At 48.4% G+C, this 21,217-nt stretch overlaps 1 protein-coding gene across 6 annotated transcripts; it reads left to right on the top strand.

Annotated features, from left to right (window-relative positions):
• Positions 1-641: 641 nt before the first annotated feature.
• Positions 642-21,074, top strand: GAS8 (growth arrest specific 8). 6 transcript variants are annotated; one of them, XM_026005035.2, is made up of 11 exons: positions 642-752; positions 2,678-2,764; positions 8,168-8,365; positions 8,601-8,807; positions 10,796-10,850; positions 11,432-11,637; positions 12,169-12,336; positions 13,241-13,327; positions 16,123-16,332; positions 19,099-19,164; positions 20,822-21,074. In XM_026005035.2, exons 1-11 carry the CDS (start codon positions 750-752, stop codon positions 20,969-20,971), a joined length of 1,437 nt encoding a protein of 478 aa, XP_025860820.1. In that variant the 5' UTR covers positions 642-749; the 3' UTR covers positions 20,972-21,074. The 6 variants fall into 6 exon arrangements, with proteins under 6 accessions (XP_025860820.1, XP_025860824.1, XP_025860821.1 ...); XM_026005039.2 differs by having other exon boundaries at positions 675-752; positions 10,796-10,839; XM_026005036.2 differs by having other exon boundaries at positions 720-1,144.
• Positions 21,075-21,217: the final 143 nt, after the last annotated feature.

Genomic DNA, 21,217 nt, shown 5'->3' with positions numbered 1-21,217 from the left:
TCGAAATCATATAATGGCTAGCAGTTTTCAGAGCAAGAATTTTTGTTTTGTTTTGTTTTGTTTTCTGCACTTCCTGCCTGGAAACTCCTGGCAGAGGTTTCTAGTTTTCCTCACAGGGGGAAACCTAGCTATCTTCCATCCTTAGCGGGACAGCGGGGGTGGGGGTGGGGAGGGGGTGGGGGGAGTGAGGAGGTGGGGGCAGGAATCTTCGAAGGTGGGCGGGTGTGTGTGGCCGATGGGCATGACCTCAGCCCACATTTGAATCTAATTTGGATAACGCCTGGGACCCTTGGGTGGCAGATCCTCCTTTCCTCCCTGTCCCCCTCCTTTACTGAAGGTCTTTACCGAGCATCTGCTCCGTACAGCAGGCGCTGTAGCTAAGAAGTGGACGAAGCAGTTCCTCCCCCTTTCGTGGAGCTTAGGTGCTAGTCGGGGAGACACGCAAAAAACAAAACCAAACACCACCAAATCGCAACGGGATGCGTTTAGGAGCTTCGGGGAGATCAAGCACGGGGTTGGTGCCAGGGTGCTGGCAAGACCTACCCACTCCGGCAACCCCGGGCTCCGCCCAGCGCGCGTTGCTAGGAACTCGCCTCCGCGGTTGCTAGGGGCTGGCACAGCCCTCGGAGTCTCGCGAGGATCTTCAAGACTTCGCGCAGGACCGCCCATCGGTTGCCGGGAGACGGCGCAGCCTCCGCCCAGCTGGCGCTTCTATCTGCGGGGGGCGGCAAGACTCGACCACCAGAGCCATGGTGAGGCGGAGCGGGGGCCTGGGGCTCCTTGGTTACCCGGCCCTGCGCGCAGAGGCCCCCGGACGGGGAAGCCTGGGTCCCCGGGACCTGTGCCCGCTGAGACCCCAGAATGGGGAGGCCTGGGCTCCGGGTCACTGGAACTGAGGCCTTGGTACTCTCGTGGCGTCTTGGGGAGGAGAGCACCGGGTGCTCGGGATCCTGGATCGCGGATCCCACACGCACTTGGACCTGAGCGATCCGAGCTCTCTGAGCTCTCCAGGATCCGGCGCTCGCAGGGGTGCTCATAGACGCCCCGCCCCGATCCAGGGTCTGGCGTGCACGCTGTCCAGAAGAACCTGGTCAGAAGGATTTCCTGTTTGGAAGTCTCAATCCTCCAGATCTTTAGGACCTAGGTACAGGCAGGCCTAGGACCCTGGTGCATGCAGCGTCCCATGGCGCACAGTCGGGTTCAGGGACCTCCATTCTCTGGGACGAAGAGCCTGGGGCACCCCAGCGTGGCTAGGGGTCCCTCTGCACCAAGGGGTCCTGGACAGAGCCTCAGGGTACAGTAGCTGCTGTTTCCTTGCAGAGCTTCGGAGGAGTCAGGCCTATACGGAGCAGAGCAGGGTGAGAGCTCATGGCTTCACCAGTTCTACATCCCTGTCTCTCTCCCGTAGTAGGACCCTCAGCTGCCCCGCCCTGATACAGGAGTTTTCAGGAGCTGGTTTTCCAGGCAGACGCAGCAGGAGAGAGTATCAGCTGGTGGGGAGGATGCCTCTCCCAGAGCTATGCCAAGCCCCTGCACTTGGCTGTGAATTACCAAGTAGTTAAGAACCTGTGGGACCTTCTCTTGGGCTGGACTTCTTGGAGTAGAAGGCTGGGAAAGAGGGCAGTAGGCTAGGAGTAAAGATTTCAGTGCATGGGTCTTTTAAAACCAGCTGGAAAAGACCACCAAAATACCTACGTGTATCACTAGCTTGTTGGAATATGGGTGATTTTCCTGTTTTCTTTTTACTTTTCTGTGTTTTCTAAGATCCATGTAAAAGTTTTTTGTAAAAAAATTTTTTTTAAATAAATTTTTTTTGTAGTCACAAAAACGTTAGACCTGTAGACATACATAAACACATATAAAAGCATTAATAGAAGCATTTAGAAGCACACACACGTGTTACAGAAACATGTAGATGCATGCACACACAAAAGCATGAATCACAGAATTAGTTAGAGGTGAAGGCAGAAGGTAAGGATTTGGAAGTTCAATACCTACTTGAGTGGCCCTTGGCAAGTGAATGGGGGGTGGGAGGTTCTTTCATCTTGTCCAAGTTGTTAAAAGCAAAAGTGACACTATGACCAGTTCCGTGTGGTTCATTTGCAGAGCACCCACTCTGTGGTGAGTGCTGTCTGCTTCAGCTCTTGACCAAGGCCCTTGGAAGAAGTTTTATATTTGGAAGAAAGGAAGCCTCATGATCATTGCTGTAGGGCTGTTTCTCCTTACCCAGTTTTTTTTGCAGGTTTCTCTATGGTGGTTACCAGGTATTATTGCCAACATGGTAATGTTTGACAGTGTGCTATTGGGATTCTTCCTGGCTAAGTAAATTTTGTATTCATGCCCAGGAGGTACCTGCCACATACCAAGGAGTCGATTTGGAACACGTTCCCCCTCCCTTCCTTTTTGAGGGAGAAAATGTTCTCTTCTGAAAAGGATGATTTTTTCCCTTGCTTCTTGAAAGGTGTTAACAGAGAATGTGTGGGTGGTTATGGGTGGGAAACCTGAGGGCACAGTGATGTGCTCCACATGGGGCATGAGACAGTGAGCAATAGGAGAGAGGTGCCAGAACAGGTACTCTTATCCCAGTATGCCCAGGGGCTCATCAGAGCCAGCCAGAAGGTGATGCCTTTAGACAGAGTTTCCCTTCCTTACCTAATCATCTTTTCTTTAATCAAAGGCACCCAAGAAGAAAGGAAAGAAAGGGAAAACCAAAGGTACCCCGATTGTTGACGGGCTTGCTCCGGAGGACATGAGCAAGGAGCAGGTGAGCAAGGCCTTAGCCTCGTCTTGGGTCGGGATGGGACTGGTGGGTGTTGCTCCAAGTTGTCTCTGGCTGTGTGTCTTTATGAACTTCTTTCAGACTACTGCCTACTGCCTCCTTGTCTGTCTCCCCTTAGTCTGTTCCTGCACTTCTATCCAAACCAGTATATGCTCTCTCCCATTTCCATTCTTCTCATTTTCTCCAAAACTATCAAGTAGAGTACATATTTAAAAAAAAAAACAACATTACAGGGATGCCTGGGTGGCTCAGCAGTTGAGCATCTGCCTTCGGCTCAGGACATGATCCCGATTCCGAGATCAAGTCCCACATCAGGCTTCCTGCATGGAGCTGCTTCTCCTCCCTCTGTCTGTGTCTCTGCCTCTTTCTGTATGTCTCTCATGAATAAATAAATGAAATAAAATCTTAAAAAAAAAACAACAACAACCAAAACCCAACAATACAGCTACATTGAAGAATTTTTTTTTTTTATAGGGTGGTAGGAATTTGGAAGAAAATGATTTTCTGATATAAAACCTATTTTTATTTTTATTTATTTGTTATTTTGGCAGTAGAAGGGAATTTTTATTTTTTATTTAAACAATTTTTAAATTTATTTTTTTTACGTCTTTTAAAATTTAAATTCAATTTGCCAACATATAGTATAACACCCAGTGCTCATTCCATCAAGTGCCCTCCTTAGTACCTGTCACCCAATTACCCCATCCCCCCACCTGCCTCCCCTTCTGTAACTCTTGTTTGTTTCCCAGTTAGGAGTCTTTCATGGTTTGTCTCCTTCTCTAATTTTTCCAACCTAGTTCCCCTCCTTTCCCTTATAATCCTTTTCATTATTTCTTATATTTCACATATGAGTGAAAGCATATGATGATTGTCCTTTTCCAATTGACTTATTTCTCTCAGCATAATACCCTCCAGTTCTATCCATGTGGAAGCAAATGGTGAGTATTCGTCTTTTCTGATGGCTGAGTAATATTCCATTGTGTGTGTGTGTGTATATATATATATATATATACACACACACATACATATATATACCAGATTTTCTTTATTCATTCATCTGTCAAAGGACATTGTGGCTCTTTCCATAGTTTGACTGTTGTGGACATTGCTGTTACAAACATTGGGGTGCAGGTGTCCCAGGATATAAAACCTATCTTTAATTTTCTGTGTATCCTTTCAGTCTTACCCTTTTATGTAGCTGATGTTTGCTGAGCTGTTATCACTGTATATGCATACATAGTATTCTTATTTATTTTATTTGCCATTAAACAGTTGGAATTATTTTAAGTCACTTGTTCATTTTGATGAAGAGCTAGAGAACATAATTATATAATCATAATTTCAGCCAAAAGCCTCTTAAAAACTGTAACACAGGGATCCCTGGGTGGCACAGTGGTTTGGCACCTGCCTTTGGCCCAGGGCACGATCCTGGAGACCCGGGATCGAATCCCACGTCGGGCTCCCGGTGCATGGAGCCTGCTTCTCCCTCTGCCTATGTCTCTGCCTCTCTCTCTCTCTCTCTCTCTCTGTGACTATCATAAATAAATAAAAATTAAAAAAAAAAAAAAACCAACTGTAACACATTATGAATGATGAGAGCAGATGTAGTGCCTCCCTCAGCCTCCATCTTGATGACTGACCCATGAGTGTCTGATAGGGACGTGTGGAGGGTTCCATGTCAGCTTGTGTGTTAGTGTTAATAAACCTAACTTTATTTTGATAGTTTTTTTTTTAAGATTTATTTATTTATTTGAGAGAGAAAGAGCAAGAGAAGGAGAGAAGCAGACTCCTCACTGAGCTCAGGGCCTGACGCAGGGCTTGATCCCAGGATCCTGAGATCATGACCTGAGCCAAAACCAAGAGTTGAGTTGGAGGCTTAATGGACTGAGCCACCCAGGTGTCCTTCTTTTGATAGTTTTATGATAAGATGTAAATACAAAGGAGAATACCATGAGCTGAAGGTGGAGAGCTGGGCAGAGGCCCTTGCACAGTGGTGAGGAGTTGCTTTATTCTGTATGCAGGGAAACCATAGGTAGTTTCAGCAGATGGTAATGGGTTCAAGTTTGTATTTTGGAGAGATCACTGGAGCTGCTGTGTGGAGATTGGATTGCACATCACATTGTCCCAACACTTGAGCTGTTTCTTGTCTCTGTGGGTACAGGACTGGGACACAGCAGTGGTCCCTCTGCACGTGTGCGACTGCCACCCCAGACCTCTCCAGGGTCCAGCGGGGTTGAGGGACTGGGGACAGCTGCAGTCAGTTAATTGGATGATTACTCTATGGGCATTGGGCTCCGGGTGGTATGTTGTTTTTTTTTTTTTTTAATATTTTATTTACTTATTTATTGAGAGAAAGTGAGAGAGTGAGAGCAAGGGGAGGGCAGATAGAGAGGGAGAGAATCTCAAGCAGACTCTGCTGAGCACAGAGCCTGATGAGGGACTTGATCTCATGACTCTGATATCATGACCTGAGCCGTAATCAAGAGTTGGATGCTTAACTGACTGAGCCACCCAAGCACCCCTGTTTCCTGAGTTGTTTTTTTTTTTTAAGATTTTATTTATTTATTCATGAGAGACACACAGAGAGAGAGAGGCAGAGACACAGGCAGAGGGAGGAGCAGGCTCCATGCAGGGAGCCCGATGTGGGACTCGATCCCGGGACTCCAGGATCATGCCTTGGGCCGAAAGCAGACGCTAAACCACTGAGCCACCCAGGGATCCCCTGTTTCCTGAGTTTTAAAGAGAAGCTAGAAATCCGCATATTTATAAGAAACCCAATATTCATTGAAATCTGACAGTCAGCCAGTCAAAGTAGGTAGGAGCCTAGTGTAAGCTATTTTGAGTTTGGACACTAAAGGTCTGTGACACGAAGACCCTGCCATCCACTGAGGCCCTAGTCAGACGCTCCTGGGCAGCCAGGCTCCATGCAGGTTCCTCAACACAGAGATCCTCCGGCTACCACTCCTCAGGTGGTTGTTATCTTGGCCTTCCCTTCAAGTGAGAAATGTGATTTCTCTGTGGGGAGTGGAGTTATCAGGAGAGAAACCCTTAACAGTGAGTGGCTTGATGTTGTGCTCAGAAGATGACAAATTCTTTTTTTTTTTTTTTTTTAAGCTAAATTTTACTTAGTTAACATGCAGTGCCATATTGGTTTCTGGAGTAGAATTCAGTGATTCATCACTTCCATACGACACCCAAAGCTCACCCTAACATGCCCACCCCCCATGTATTCCATCCCCCAGCCAACTCCCTCATCCCTCAGTTTGTTCTCTATCACTAAGAGTCTTTTATGGTGGGGCACCTGGGTGGCTCAGTAGGTTAAGCGTCTGCCCTTGGCTCAGGTTTTGATCCCGGGGTCCTGATAACAAGCCCCACATCAGGCTCCCCATGTTGTTGCAAATGGCAAGACCTCATTCTTTTTGATGGCTGAGTAGTATTCCATTATATGTATATTCCTCATCTTCTGTATCCATTCATCAGTTGATGGACATTTGGGCTCTCTCCAATTTGGTTATAGTAGATAATGCTGCTGTAAACATTGGGGTGTGTTTACTGCTTCAAATCTGTATTTTGTATCCTTTGGGTAATAAATACCTAGTATTGCTATTGCTGGGTCATAGAGTAGTTCTCGTTTTAACTTTGTGAGAAACCTGTCTGCTGTTTTCCAGAGTGGCCACACCAGTTTGTATTCCAACCAACAGTGTAAGAGGGTTCCCCTTTCTCAGCATCCTCCTACCAACACCTCTTATTTCTTATGTTGTTAATTTTAGCCATTCTGACTGGTGTGAGGTAGTGTCTCAATCTGGTTTTGATTTGTATGTCCCTGATGATGAGTGATGGTGAGCATTTTTTCATGTGTCTGTCAGCCATCTGGATGTGTTCTTTGGAAAAGTGTCTATACATATGTCTTCTGCCCATTTCTTAACTGAATTATTTGTTTTCTGGGTGTTGAGTGTGATAAGCTCTTTATAAATTTTGGATACTAGCCCTTTATCCGAAATATCATTGCAAATATCTTCTCCCATTCTGTGGGCTGCCTTTTACTTTTGTTGATTGTTTCCTTTGCCGTGCAGGAGCTTTTTATCTTGATGAAGTCCTAATAGTTCATTTTTGCTTCTGTTTCCCTTGCCTCTGGAGACATTGATGACCAAATCTTGATGGAAATAAAATTCACAAGGAAACCAAGAGCCTGTCCTACTTTCCTTTTAATTTTAACCTATTTGCAGATTTGCAGTTGGTTTTGGATCAAACCTTTTTTGACTGTTAGGGGGTCTTCTGGTTTTGTGTGTTTTTTTTTGCTTAACATATACCTTTAAAGGTGAGTGTTTTTAATTTAGCGTTATTTTGTGAATATCTATGGTGCTCTAACATTTTCTTATCTGTGTGTCTTTGGGACCTATAATCCTACTATAGATTTACTCTAATTTTTCAATCATTTCAGTATTTAAAATCATCTTAGATTACTTCCTTTTAAAATTTTTAAAAAGGATTTATTTATTTGTTTGAGAGAGAGTGCATGTGTGTGAGTGGGGGGTAGGGGCAAAGGGAGAGAACCTACAAGCAGATACCCCACTGAACGTGGAGCCCGACTGGCTCTATCCCACCATCCATGAGATCACGACCTGAGCCAAAACCAAGAGTTGGACTCTGAACCAACTGAGCCACCCAGGTGCCCTATCCTTTTAAATTTTTTTGCTGTCGTAATAATGGTGTGGCTAATGTCTCTGAGCAGAAAGCTCTTGTGTTTTTTGCAAAATTTCTTTAGTCTAAATTCCCAGGAATGGATTAAAGGATATAATCATTTTATGATTATTGCCCACATTCAAGATATTTCTTTCTTTTTTAAAAAATTTTATTTATTTATTCATGAAAGACACAGAGAGACAGAGAGGTAGAGACATAGGCAGAGGGAGAAGCAGGCTCCATGCTGGGAGCCTGATGTGGGACTCCATCCTGGGACTCCAGGATCATGCCCTGAGCCAAAGGCAGGTGCTTAACCGCTGAGCCACCCAGAAGTCCCCACATTCAAGATATTTCTGCTATTTTCTGAATCTGTCCTATCTTTGGAACCTTCCTAGCGTCATATATTTTTAAAAAGATTTTATTTATTTATTCACGAGAGACACAGAGAGATAGGCAGAGACATAAGCAGAGGGAGAAACAGGCTCCCTGCAGTACTCTGATGCAGGACTCTGTCTCAGGACTCCAGGATCACGACCTGAGCCAGAGGCAGATGCCCAACCACTGAGCCATGCAGGTGCCCCCTAGCATCATATTTTCACTTTTTACTTTTAGTTTTTACTTGTTTGTAGGTGTGAGTTGTCCTTCTTTTTTCTTTGAATTCGGTGGGCCCTTGCTGGGTCCTCATGGCTCTGCTCTGCCTGGCAGGTGGAGGAGCATATCAGCCGCATCCGCGAGGAGCTGGACCGTGAACGCGAGGAGCGCAACTACTTCCAATTAGAGCGGGACAAGATCCACACCTTCTGGGAGATCACACGGAGGCAGCTGGAGGAGAAGAAGGCTGAGCTGCGCAACAAAGACCGGGAGATGGAGGAGGCTGAGGAGAGGCATCAGGTTGAGATCAAGGTAAGTGGGGCTGACCTGCCTATCCCAGCAGGTCTTCGCGTATGGAACAGAGGGGTGGACAAGGGACAGGGGGCATTTTCTCTCCTTTATTTGGGGGTTGCACCCCTTTGTACCCTTTACACTGGGAAACGAAGGTATTTTTCATAAAAGGATATGTGCGTACAGGTGAGCATGCATATGCAAGAGTGTGTGTGAGAGTGTGCAGGTGAGCAGGTGGTGCTCCCGCTGTCCACAGGTCTACAAGCAGAAGGTGAAACACCTGCTGTACGAGCATCAGAACAACCTGACAGAGATGAAGGCCGAGGGCACCGTGGTCATGAAGCTGGCCCAGAAGGAGCACCACACACAGGAGGGTATACTACGCAAAGATATGCGGGCGCTAAAGGTGGAGCTCAAGGAGCAGGAGTTGGCCAACGAGGTGGTGGTGAAGAACCTGCGGCTGGTAGGTGTGAGGGTCGCCAGGGCCTGATTGGCTCCTGGGGACCGTGAACTCCTGATTATTCAACATAACTGGGAATTCATATATTTTTTAGAAGTTCCTCACATTTTAGCAATTAATTGAAATATTAAAAGAAAAAAAGCACACAGCCAGACAAATCCCATTTGGGAGCCAAGTACAAAGTCATGTCTCAACTTGAGCAACAAACTGACTTCACAGGGTCCCTCTCCACATGCTGCTGATACCTGACACCTGGCTGCTTTCCCAGGGAGTCTATCAGGTGCACCTAGAAATATACAGAACCATTAAAGTGTCCAGTGTGCTAGCCCCTAGGCAGCCACAGCAGTTTGTCATGCAAGTCAGGTTCATGAGTACCTGGCCGAGTTTTTGGTCCTTTCTGAGAGGGGGCTGGAGAGGTTCCAGATGGTGGTTGAAATTCGTTTGGTGAGTGCTCGTAAGGTCCCAGGCCTTGATGGTCCAGTAAGGAGATGAAAGACAGAATAGACTGTTGAATGCATAGAGCATATCCATAGGCATGAGTGCTGTGGGAAGAGGGTGCTGGGGATTGGGGTGGGGTTGCATTTTTTCACAAGAAGTTCTGGGGATGCCTCAGTGAGAAGGTGACATTTGGAAAAAGGCTGGAAGGAGGTGGGGGCTGAGCTGGGCTTGAGGAGACCCAAGTCTGGAGAAGGGATAGGGAATGAGCCAGTGTGAAGGTCCAGAGGAACAAGGGGCAAGGAGGTGCGGGAGATAGGTCAGAGCTTGTTGGCATCAAAAACCACAGTTAGGGTTGGGCCTTTGACCCAAGCTGAGTTGGGGTACCTTTGGTGGACCTGGGGTGAGGGAAGATGTGTCTGACTTTGGTTTTCTTTCTTTCTTTCTTTTTTTTTTTTTTTTTTTTAAAGATTTTATTTATTTATTCATGAGAGACACAGAGAGAAAGAGAGGGGAGAAGCAGGCTCCATGCAGAAGCCCGATGTGGGACTCGATCCCAGGACCCCAGGATCATGCCCTGAGCCAAAGGCAGATGCTCAACCGCTGAGCCACACAGGCATCCCTGACTTTGGTTTTCTAAGGCTCTTTCCTGGCCATGGGTTGAGAAGACTTTGTCACACATTTGCCTCATGCCTAGAGGCAAACCAGCCTCAACTCAATCTGGAAAAAAATCAGTAATGGTGCAGACTTTGCAGCGAAGCCTGAGGTTGAAGTCTTGGTCTGCAAGAATTGTCTGGTCTTTGCTGACAGAAGTACAGCCTGGGCTGGTTTCCAGTGAATTTAGTAATGTGGGGCTGTCTGCTTACCCGAGGCCTGCATATGGAATAGTTACATGGTCAGTTCCCCTTTGTACAAAAATACTACTCTAAAATGTAATCTAAATTTTTTATTGAAAAATTTAATATATAACTGTCATAATAATAAATTTATTTAATTAATTAATTAATTTATTTATTTATGATTTTATTTTATTGCAGGCTCCCTGCAAGGAGCCTGATGTGGGACTCATTCCCAAATCCCAGGATCACGCCCTGGGCCAAAGGCAGATGCTTAACCACTGAGCCACCCAGGCGTCCCTATAACTGTCATAATAATTTTTAATACTGCTCTAAGACACAGCTGAGGCAGAGTTGGCAGGCATCTGGAGAGTGCCTACAGCTCTGTGTAGACATGGCCAGTGGTCTCCAGCCTGGGTGAAGGCAGATTGAGCCAAGGGCCAAGCATGATTAGTGTTTGGAATGTCTTATAATTCTCTGTCAAGCTCAGAGGTGACTTTAGCTGAGGGAATTGAATTATGAAATGTGGGAGTACCAAAACCACATTATTCTGAGCATGATGCGTGAGCTTGGAGATGAGGGGAACCCAGCACCTACCAGTAACAGCACAGGGTTTACTGAGTTGAATTTTTCATACCACTGAGGAGCTGGGCCAGCCCCAGGGAGAGGCTTCTGTGTGTATGTGTCACCTGGTAACAGCCTGCTTCTCTGCCTTTGCAGAAGCACACTGAGGAGATCACCAAGATGCGGAATGACTTTGAGAGGCAAGTGCGAGGTTGGTTTCTCACATGTACGCTGAATAAGACAGTGCCAGAGCCCCTCCCATCAGAACGTCATTTACCTTCAGGGCTACTAACCCAAGCACAGAAACCAGGTTAAATTGGGCCAGACATGCTAAGAGAAGATGTGATAGCTTCCAAGGCTGATGGATTGTTCAGAATCCTGGAACAACTTATTTCCATGCAAGCTGGAGAGGCTGTGATGACCACCTACTTCCCCACTCCTGGCATAAATCAGCAGTTAGGAGCAACCGGCAGTATTCTTAGAATAGTCTTTTCCATGGCTCCTGACCTGAGGTGGCTCCCATTTGAGAAGTCTGTCTGGTTTACTGATGAGACTCTGTAGTCTGACTGGCTGACCACACTGCCATGGGATCAGGTGACCCTAACCCAGGGATTGATTAGCAATGTCTGCTACACACAAAGGAAGGCAGACTATGTTGTGCATGCTGTATGTCATTTGTGAGCTTGTTTGCACAGCCTTTGTTCTGGTGGGTGTTCTTGGGCCGTGTTTATAGGTTCCATCTCTTCTGGAGCCTCTGGGTAATCTGCTCCTCTCTGTGCTTCTGCCTTTCAGAAATTGAGGCCAAGTATGATAAAAAGATGAAGATGCTTAGGGACGAGCTTGACCTGCAGAGAAAGACTGAGATCCATGAGGTGGAGGAGAGGAAGAACGGCCAGATCAACATGCTGATGCAGCGGCATGAAGAGGCCTTTACAGACATCAAGAACTACTACAACGACATCACCCTCAACAATCTGGCCCTCATCAACTCCCTCAAGGTGCCACTCAGGGCTGACCAGATCAGGAGTCCAGACACTAGCCCTTGGCCCCATTGGGCCCAACACCCCTACTTACAAAAATATCTGTTGTCCTTGACTGAAATTCATAGATAGTGTAACCTCTCCACATTTATAGCTGAAAACAGCCAGGATGTTGCCCTGAGTATAGTGTAGATGGGGCTATGGGGCAGGATGCATCTGACAGGTAGAAAAGGTCATGCAGAATTGCAGTGGGAGCTACAGCATGGCTGCACGAGTGGTGTCATCATCCTGTAAGTGCTGGCAGTGGCAGAGTTCCCAAAGTGGGGAATGCCCCATGGGTCCTGAGCAAAGTGTTATCTCAATTTGTGTAGAAGGGGCATTCCTAGAAAATTCAGAATAAGTTAAGACCATGCGAAATTACTCTGTTTATACATAAAATAGGTCTAGGACCTCAGGGCTGTTCTTTGAGGCCAGGAGGGCCCTCACCCCCAAAGACCACAGCTCCCTCTGCTTTGCCTAACCCTTCCACACCTGCGCTTGTGCCAACAGGAACAAATGGAGGACATGCGCAAGAAGGAAGATCACCTCGAGAAGGAGATGATGGAGGTGTCCATGCAGAACAAGCGCCTGGCAGACCCTCTCCAGAAGGCTCGGGATGACATGAACGAAATGCAGAAGAAGCTCAGGAACTATGAGTGGGACAAGCAGATTCTGATTGTGAGTTTCCTCCTGAATTTACCTCTCTCACACTTTCTCCAGGGCTCAGGAGAAGAACATCAGTAAGCTGTCTCCTGAGACCCAGAGCAGGGTTTGGCCTTTAGGGACAAATGCATCTCTCCTTTGTTTGACTGGTGTCCTCCATAGATGGGAGGGGAAGTTGGTGCGTGCTCTGTGAGACATTCCTACCAGCCTGCCAGTGTTAGGCTTAGCCTCTTGTGTCTTTGAGCCAGCTCGTGCTTACTTGCTTGCTTTCTATTTTCTTTTCTTTTTTTTTTTAAGATTGTATTTATTTATTCATGAGAGACACACACACACACACACACACACACAGAGGCAGAGACACAGGCAGAGGGAGAAGCAGGCTCCATGTAGGGAGCCCAATGTGGGACTCGATCCTAGACCCCAGGATCACACCCTGGGCCAAACGTGGCGCTAAACCGCTGAGCCACCCAGGCTGCCTTCTTTTCTTTTTCTTTTTCTTTTTCTTTTTCTTTTTCTTTTCTTTTCTTTTCTTTCTTTTCTTTTCTTTTCTTCTTTCTTTTCTTTTCTTTTCTTTTCTTTTCTTTTCTTTTCTTTCTTTTCTTTTTTTCTTTCTTTTCTTTTCTTTCCTTTTCTCTTTTCTTTCTTTTCTTTTCTTTTCTCTTTTCTTTTCTTTTCTTTTCTTTCTTTTCTTTCTTTTCTTTTCTTTTTTTTCTTTCTTTTCTTCTTTTTTCTTTCTATTGAAGCAGTCTACAGCCAGTGTGGGCCTTGAGCTCCTAACCCTCAGATCAAGAGTCACCAGGTGATCCTGAGCCAGCTCTTTCCGATGATTATTTTTGGGCTTGCCGCCCCCTAGGAGCCTGTGCTATGTGGATGCCTGATCCGAATACTTTTTGTGTCCTACCCCTCATTTTCTCTCCAGTGTACAAAAGCCCGTTTGAAGGTCGCTGAGAAAGAGCTGAAGGCCCTACAGTGGGAACATGAGGTGCTGGAGCAGCGGTTCCTCAAGGTGAGCAGGTGCTGGGCGGGTACTGCAGCGGGCTGGCTGGATGCCTGATCAGTGAGGAACTCTTCCTGCACCTGGTTCCCAGAGGTCTTAGTGCTGTTGCTGGGTTTTCAAGGTTCGAAGCTAGGAGTCCTGTTGCCCACTCCTCATTCTGCAAGGCTCTATGAGGTGATGAGGCACAAACCTGTGGCACGTTCTGTAGAAGGCCCCGCAGATGCCCTGGTGGGAGCTAGTCATTTCCAGTTCTCCTGCAGGCTCATCTCAGAGACACATGAAGGGTACCTGGCCCCTTGCATCTGGGATCTTTTTCATCTATAGACGTGTCTCTAAGTACTAAAGTGTTAGGCGTGCTTGGTAAGTAAGGAAGTCATGGAATCCTGACATCTGTAAGTGAACATGAGAGGGCCTTCCTGCTGCTCAGCGCTGTTCTCCTCACAAGTGGTAGCAGCTCCTTGAGTTTCTCACAGACTTCCTGTGTATCCTTGTATAGCTATGGCTTCATGCGCTTTTTCTTTTCTTTTCTTTTCTTTTCTTTTCTTTTCTTTTCTTTTCTTTTCTTTTCTTTTTTTTTTTTTTTTAATTTATGATAGGCACACAGTGAGAGAGGGAGAGAGAGAGGCAAGAGACACAGGCAGAGGGAGAAGCAGGCTCCATGCACCGGGAGCCCGACGTGGGACTCGATCCCGGGTCTCCAGGATCGCGCCCTGGGCCAAAGGCAGGCGCCAAACCGCTGCGCCACCCAGGGATCCCTCTTTTCTTTTCTTTTCTTTTCTTTTCTTTTCTTTTCTTTTCTTTTCTTTTCTTTTTTTAATCTCCACTTAGTTGTGCTCTCTCTCCAGATTGTGCACATAGAACAGCCAGGTTAGGCTCCTTGCCTGAGGGCCCCACTGTTCATGCAGCTAGTTCCCCTGGACAGATATCTGTTTCAGTCCTTTGCTGTTGCAAACATGGCAGCCACAATCATCCTTTTAAGTTTTTTTTTTTTATTTTTTTTATTTATTTATGATAGAGAGAGAGAGAGAGAGAGAGAAGCAGGCTCCATGCACCAGGAGCCTGACGTGGGATTCGATCCCGGGTCTCCAGGATCGCGCCCTGGGCCAAAGGCAGGCGCCAAACCGCTGTGCCACCCAAGGATCCCAAGTTTTTTCTTTTTTAACAAAAGATTCTATTTATTTATTTGAGAGAGAGAGAGAAAAAAAAAAAAAACCGAGTGGGGTGGGGGAAGGGCAGAGGGAGAAGCAGACTCCCTACTGAGCAGGGAACCCAATGTGGGGCTTGATCCCAGGACCTTGGGATTCTGACCTGAGCCCAAGGCAGAGGCTTCCCCGACTGAGTCACCAAGGTGCCTATGGAGTTTATCTTTGTGTAACTGTGAGCATCTCTTTTAAGAAAGTCAATCTCTGGCAGTAGGATTGCTGGGCCAGAAGGTTTGTTGTTCAGAATTTGGATAAAGTTTGCTCAGAGGAGCTGTTCTTTTTATTTTTTTATGTTCATCTTATTTTAATTAAGTAATTGGATAATTTTTAAAATTAAAAAAAATTTTTTTAAAGATTTTATTTATTTGTTCATGAGAGACACAGAGAGAGAGGCAGAGACACAGGCAGAGGGAGGGAAGAAGCAGGCTCCCTGTGGGGAGCCTGATGTTTTATTCCGTCCCAGGACCCTGGGATCATGACCTGAGCCAAAGAGAGACACTCAACAACTGAGCCACCCAGGTGCCCCTGTCAACAGCTTTTATTTTTTATTTAATTTTTTATTATTTTTTAAAATATTTTATTTTATTCATGAGAGACACAGCAAGAGAGAGAGAGAGAGAGAGAGAGAGAGAGAGAGAGAGGCAGAGACACAGGCAGAGGGAGAAGTAGGCTCCATGCTAGGAGCCCTATGTGGGACTCGATTCCGGGTCTCCAGGATCACAACCTGGGCTGAAGGTGGCGCTAAACTGCTGAGCCACCCGGGCTGCCCTGTCAACAACTTTTAAAGACCAAAGTGACAGGGACTAGATTGAAGCAAATCTAGGGAAAACTGTACAGTAAGGGGAAGCATAAGATGCTGTGGGTTTGAGCAGAATCCTCTTCTCTTTCTAGCTGTAAGATATGTTTTTATACCTGTAGAGAACATTCTGGAAGGGGTTATAGCATATGTTCATATGTGGCCTCTGGGAGGTTGGTTAAGGGGTGTTTTACTTTTTATACTTCCACAAAGTCTTGCTCTTTTATGTGCACAGTGAAAAGTAAAAGAAATGAAAGCTCTTTTTAAAAGAACACCTTTATTTATCGGCAGGCAGTTGGCTCCAGAGTTGTTCTGTAGATCTGCTATTTGTGGGGCATGTTGATGTGTGGAGCTCTGGGCTCTGAGGCTGGCACAGGGAGTGCATCCCCTCAACATTGCTTGATGGAGTTGATGCCTTGATCTCACGTAGGGGTGATCAGGGACAGGGTCTTTCCTGAGCCTACTGCCCAAACCCAACCCCTCTGTGGGGCCTGACTACCTCTCACCAGGGTACCTGGCTGCTTCCTGAAACAGCTTAGTGGAAGTGGATCTGATTAGTGTTTCCTCCTGCCTTCCACAGCGTGGATGGCTGCACGTCTTTAATCTGTTAGAGAGCGTGGGTGTGCAGGCAGTGTAGACAACACAGAGACCCACCCATGGGTGGGTACTGGTGAATTGATTCTGCAGAATTGGTATGTTCTGGCCCAGGCGGGGGTGGAGCTGGGGGGCAGAGGTAGGAAGAGGCTTCTCCCCAGTGCCACGCCCCCAGGGGAGGTGGCCTCTTTATCACCACCTGACCCTTGCAGGTGCAGCAGGAGCGGGATGAGCTATATCGGAAATTCACTGCAGCCATCCTGGAGGTACAGCAGAAGGTGGGCTTCAAAAATCTGGTTCTGGAGCGTAAGCTACAGGCGCTGAGTGCTGCTGTGGAGAAGAAAGAGGTGCAGTTCAATGAGGTGCTGGCGGCTTCCAACCTGGACCCCACAGCGCTGACTCTCGTGTCCCGCAAACTGGAGGTAGGTCCTGGGTGGGCTCCTGGGGAGGGGCTGGGCTGCAGCCTCACGTTCTTGCCCCACCCAGCGGGTATCCTGGGCTCAGGTTGGGGGTTACTGTGTCATACATGTGTGTCAGCCTCTGTCATTCCAGTGGAGACCCTCAGTTAATGTTGGGGAGGGACCGTCACGGTTTCCTGTGGCCCAAGCATAGATGGGTATTGCAGATGTGTGCGCACAGGCCTGCGTGTGCTATTAGGCTCCCCATGCTCTCTTTACTGGTTTTGCTCATGTCTTTCTGAGGTCTTTCTTCTTAACCTCTTTGTACCATCTGGCCCTGAGCCACTGCCCATCCAGTCCTCAAGACAGGTTTAGCTTAGCCTGTCAGGCCCTGGGTCTCTCAAGCTGCTCTGAAAATGTTGGTCCTGTGGTCCTCAGGCATCTGGTGACAAACCAGGCCCTGGGGACAGCTGAGCCTGTGAGCTGTCATCCAAGGCCACTGCCATAGTCCACCTGGCATACTAAGATGTCCTGGTTGATGTGGGCTGTGGGCAGGGCTATGGGCATGCCTTTGTGTCGGGGCCTGGGGCAGGCTTCCCAGAGGGAGTTAACATCTGAGCCAAGGCTAGAGCATCTGTCCAGTCATGAGTTCACAGGTATTTGTGATGTTCCTCTCTGCTGGGGCTGTGTTGGGCAGAGGGGAGAGTACTGAACAAGACAGATGAGGCCTGGGTGCCCAGGGGTTACCTGAGTCAACTGAGGAATCAGGACAGTGATCACCACCACCTATGGCCCAGCAGAGAAAAAACCTGACAGCACCTGGCAGGTCATCTCCTGCCCAGAACTGGGCCTGGTGTCTCTGTTCCTGGGCCTAGTGAGGGTGTGTTACAGAAAGAATGGGTGATGCTGGACAAGCAGTCTTTGTTGCTGCCAGGGAAGGTGGTTGTGCTGGGATCCTGGCCCCCTGGATGACCTGCAGCCATCAGATCTGGGGCAGCCCCATGTACAGTTCCCTTGAGGGCCCGGAAGTTAGGATGCAGGTCTGCACGTTTCCGTAGAGATGCCCAGTGAGGGGAGGCCAGCTTGTCCCAGAGGTCCCTCTTTCCAGAGTGGAGGGTGCTTGTGTCTCTGCTCCTCCTGTGTGGAGAAACAGATCTTCTGAGTCAGGGGCCTAAGGAGGTTTCACTGTGTAGGTGTGTTTTAACCCGAGAAATTCACAGGCAGCATTTTTTTTTTTTAAAGATTTTATTTATTTATTAATGAGAGACACAGAGAGCAAGAAGCAGAGACACAGGCAGAGAGAGAAACAGGCTCCATGCAGGGAGCCCGATGTGGGACTCGATCCCGGGACCCCTTGGCTGAAGGCAGGTGCTCAACTGTTGAGCCATCCAGGCATCCCTATAGGCAGCGTTTTTAAGGTGATTTGTCAACATATGGTTTAGCTGAACATAAACCCCATCTGTTCACATGGCACTTGGGCCCAGAAGATTAACTGTTAGGTCACTTAATCTTTTCTTAAAGCACTCTAGGGGCACCTAGGGGGCTCAGTTGATTAAGCGTCTGGCTGACTCTTGGTTTCACTCAGGTTATGAACTCATGGGTTGTGAGATCGAGCCCCAAGACAGGCTCCCTCCACACGCAGTGTGGAGTCGGCTTGAGAGTCTGTCTCTCCTTCCCCACTCTCATACACATTCTCTCTCTCTTTCTCTCTCAAATAAATAAATAAATCATATATATATATATATATATATATATATATATATATATATATATATAAAGTACTGTGGACTAGCCTACTGCCCACGTGGCCTTGACCTGAGGCTTGAGCTGCTACCTGGTGTGTTGTACACTTGGGAGCCCCTTGCTCTGGTGTTGGGGGGATTGCAAGGCTGAAGGGAGGGAAGCAGAGCCAGAGGGATGGGAGTGGTTCTGAAGCATGTCTCCTGTGCCTGAATTTGAGGCTAGTGAGGAACCATGGAGGGTTCTGGGTGGGGCGGACTGGATCAGAGACAGCCCCCTGGGAAGGCAGGAGGTGAGCTGGCACTGATGTGGTATGAAGGACTTGCTGCTGATGGAGTCCAAGGTGACATATGCTTGTTTCTGGGTGAGACCAGGCATTGCTTCTGGGCAGCAGTGAGTCCTGGCTCAGTGGGCAGCAGGGCCTGTGGGGCCCGAGCCACTGGGACAGGCTCTTGGGGCCTGAGGTGGTGCAGCCACATAGCAGGGGCCTGGTCTGGGCTGGCAGCACCAGGGACCAGGGTGCTTGTCCCTACTTGTGTGTGAGACCCTATGAACGCTGTCAGGCAGGAAAAGTTGCCCTTTCCCCATTGGAAAGGGGAGGAGAGCTTTCCTGCCTCTGTTGTTGGGAAGGGCAGCTGGTCTTGGAGCTGGGTGAGCTAACCGTATGTTGCCAAAGGGGATAAAAGCAGTCCTATGCACAGTGGTCACTGCAGCTGTCCCCGCGGGCCAGGGCCTTTCCTGGTCAGTTTTCCTCCCAGGAGGCAGGTGGGGGTTCAAGGGGCCTCGGTTGCCCTGGCTTCTCAAACCTCTTGTCCTTACTTCTCATCATCTAGACAGCTTCCTTACAGAGAGGCAGGTCCTATTTTCTGTTTCCCCTTTGAAGACCTTTCTGTGTTGGCTGGCTTCTTCCTGTGTGGACGTACACATTGATGGAGCCAGGCTGCCATTCCCTGGATGTCTGGGGTTCCCTTGTGGAGCTCCAGGCCCCCCACCCCCATCTGCCTCTGCCCAAAGACAAGCTCAAAGATACATCCACCTTTCTCTCCTCAGGACGTTCTAGAATCGAAGAACACCACTATCAAGGACTTGCAGTATGAGCTGGCCCGGGTCTGCAAGGTACGAGGAACCCCCCCCCCCGCCGCCCCTCTCTCAGCCCCCCCTTCCCCCTCCCCGTATCATTTACACCTTCCAGGTATACACAACCTGAGGCTGGTTGTGCCTTCTCAGGTCAATCTGTGTGTGGCCTGGGCCGCATCACCACAACTCTGGCCACCATCCTTGTGTCCCTTACAGGGCATGCCCAGCGGGTATCTGGTAAATGAGGGCAGTTTGTCCAGCAGACTCTGTCTCTCTCTCCCTTTCTGACCTTTGCTCTTGCTGACCTGGCCTCTGGGGTGATTGGATGGGCTTCCTTTGTTTCTTCCACACAGGGAACAGTTACGAGTCTCACCTTTTTTTCACTCCTTTGTAAGTCTGATGAAAGCTGCACACCCTGTCCCACACCAAAAACACACATCAGCATGGAAGCCTCCTGTAGTTGGGGAGGGGCAGTGAGTGCCTTGATCCCATCGCCCAAGAACCCAAGAGGGCCTGGGCCATGAACCCAAGAGGCCTGGGCCCTCTCCCAGTGGTGTCACCTCCATGCCAGAGCCCACAGCTCTGTCTGGGCTTTGCCTGTGGGGAATGTGGACACAGTGCTGCCTACAGATCCCTTTACCTTGAGCAGCATCCCCATGAGTGTGACTCAGATAAGCCTATAAATCTGCAGGGTGGATGTACCTTCCTGGTTGTACTCTGCATCCTGGGTTGTGGAACCCCAGGAGGGAGGCAGTGCCTATCATTGGCGCTGGGCTTCATGGTGACCAGCCCTCTCTGGGCCTCTCCTCGGCCTACCCATCTGGACCCTTCCCTTAGATATTCTGGTATCCCCTGATATTGACACACAGAATTAGGGCCCTCTACTGCTGTGTGCAGTTCTGGGGAAACGTCCATCACTCGTACCTGGTTGTCAGGAGGTCCGTCCCCTAGAGAGGGATGAGAGCCAGGACGCAGCCCTCTAGTTCTCTCTGGGGCTTGGCCATAGTTCACCCTTTAAATCTCAGCTCCAAGCTCCAGCACCCTTTTTTTTGTTGATGGTGTGGATAATAAGCCCTTAGAGCTTTTGATCTGAGTCAGGGCAGGCTCCAGGCATTTCATGTGCCATCAGCTCTTCAAACACTTAGAACCATCTGATGCAATTCACCCTTTAAAAAGTATCCGTTTTCCAGAGTGGGGAACAGGAACCTTGCCTCATGTTGGCCCCACCAGCACTGCTGCCCAGACCTTAGCCTTCCTGGGAGTGGGGAGGGAGAGCCATCTGCACTCTCCACCTGGGGCAGGAGATAGCATCAAACAAAGCAGGGAGGCTCAGTGAGCACATATACGTGGAAGGTCATGCCCAGGAAGTCAAGGTGACCAAATTGAATGAGAAATGCTGGACAAGGAACCAGGAGCATCCTCAGACCACAATTCTGCTCTGAGTCTGTATCTTCTGCCTCAGTTTCCCCATTTGTGAAATAACAACATCGGCAGCATCTACCATTGTGAATTACCTGAGTTCATGTATGTAAAAGTGCTTATGACCAGGTGCGGCCTCACATGAGGCACCAGTAAAGGTTAGCTTTATGGTTTCCCAGCACCACCCTCCCATGTCCTCCAGAGCTGAGTGGGCCTGGGCTGGAGTCAGCCTTGGCCTGGCCCTGCGCCCTGCCCTGACGTCGCTCTGATCCTATAGGCCCACAATGACCTGCTGCGCACCTATGAGGCGAAGCTCCTGGCCTTTGGGATCCCTCTGGACAACGTGGGCTTCAAGCCTCTGGAGACGGCTGTGATTGGGCAGACCCTGGGCCAGGGCCCTGCGGGACTTGTGGGTACACCAACGTAGAGCTCAACTGGGACTGCTCCCTGGATGACTTCCCTTTCACCAAGGACAGGAGCTGTTTGTTTTTTAGATTTGTATCATCTGCAAATGAAGGTTTTCTATGTTTGCTTTGTGTCCCATTGCCTGGCTCTGTGGAGGAGAGGCACCTCCTGGGCCCGTGGTGCCCTGACCACTTCCTTCCCTGCTGCCTGTCCAGTCTCTGCAAACCCCTGCCCTCCTTCCCATCTCGGGGCCAGGGCAGCACTAGCA

Source organism: Vulpes vulpes, chromosome 12 (genome assembly GCF_048418805.1).
Source record: "Vulpes vulpes isolate BD-2025 chromosome 12, VulVul3, whole genome shotgun sequence".
NCBI classification, from domain to species: Eukaryota; Metazoa; Chordata; class Mammalia; order Carnivora; family Canidae; genus Vulpes; species Vulpes vulpes.
Note: the sequence above shows the minus strand (reverse complement) of the source record. Positions and strands in the feature narration are given on the sequence as shown.

What these genes read in the sequence shown, in the direction of transcription:
- GAS8 (XM_026005035.2), top strand. An exon ending in AGGACATGAGCAAGGAGCAG is followed by an intron (nt 2,765 to 8,167) that starts GTGAGCAAGGCC and finishes TCTGCCTGGCAG; the next exon opens with GTGGAGGAGCATATCAGCCG. An exon ending in TCGTGTCCCGCAAACTGGAG is followed by an intron (nt 16,333 to 19,098) that starts GTAGGTCCTGGG and finishes TTCTCTCCTCAG; the next exon opens with GACGTTCTAGAATCGAAGAA.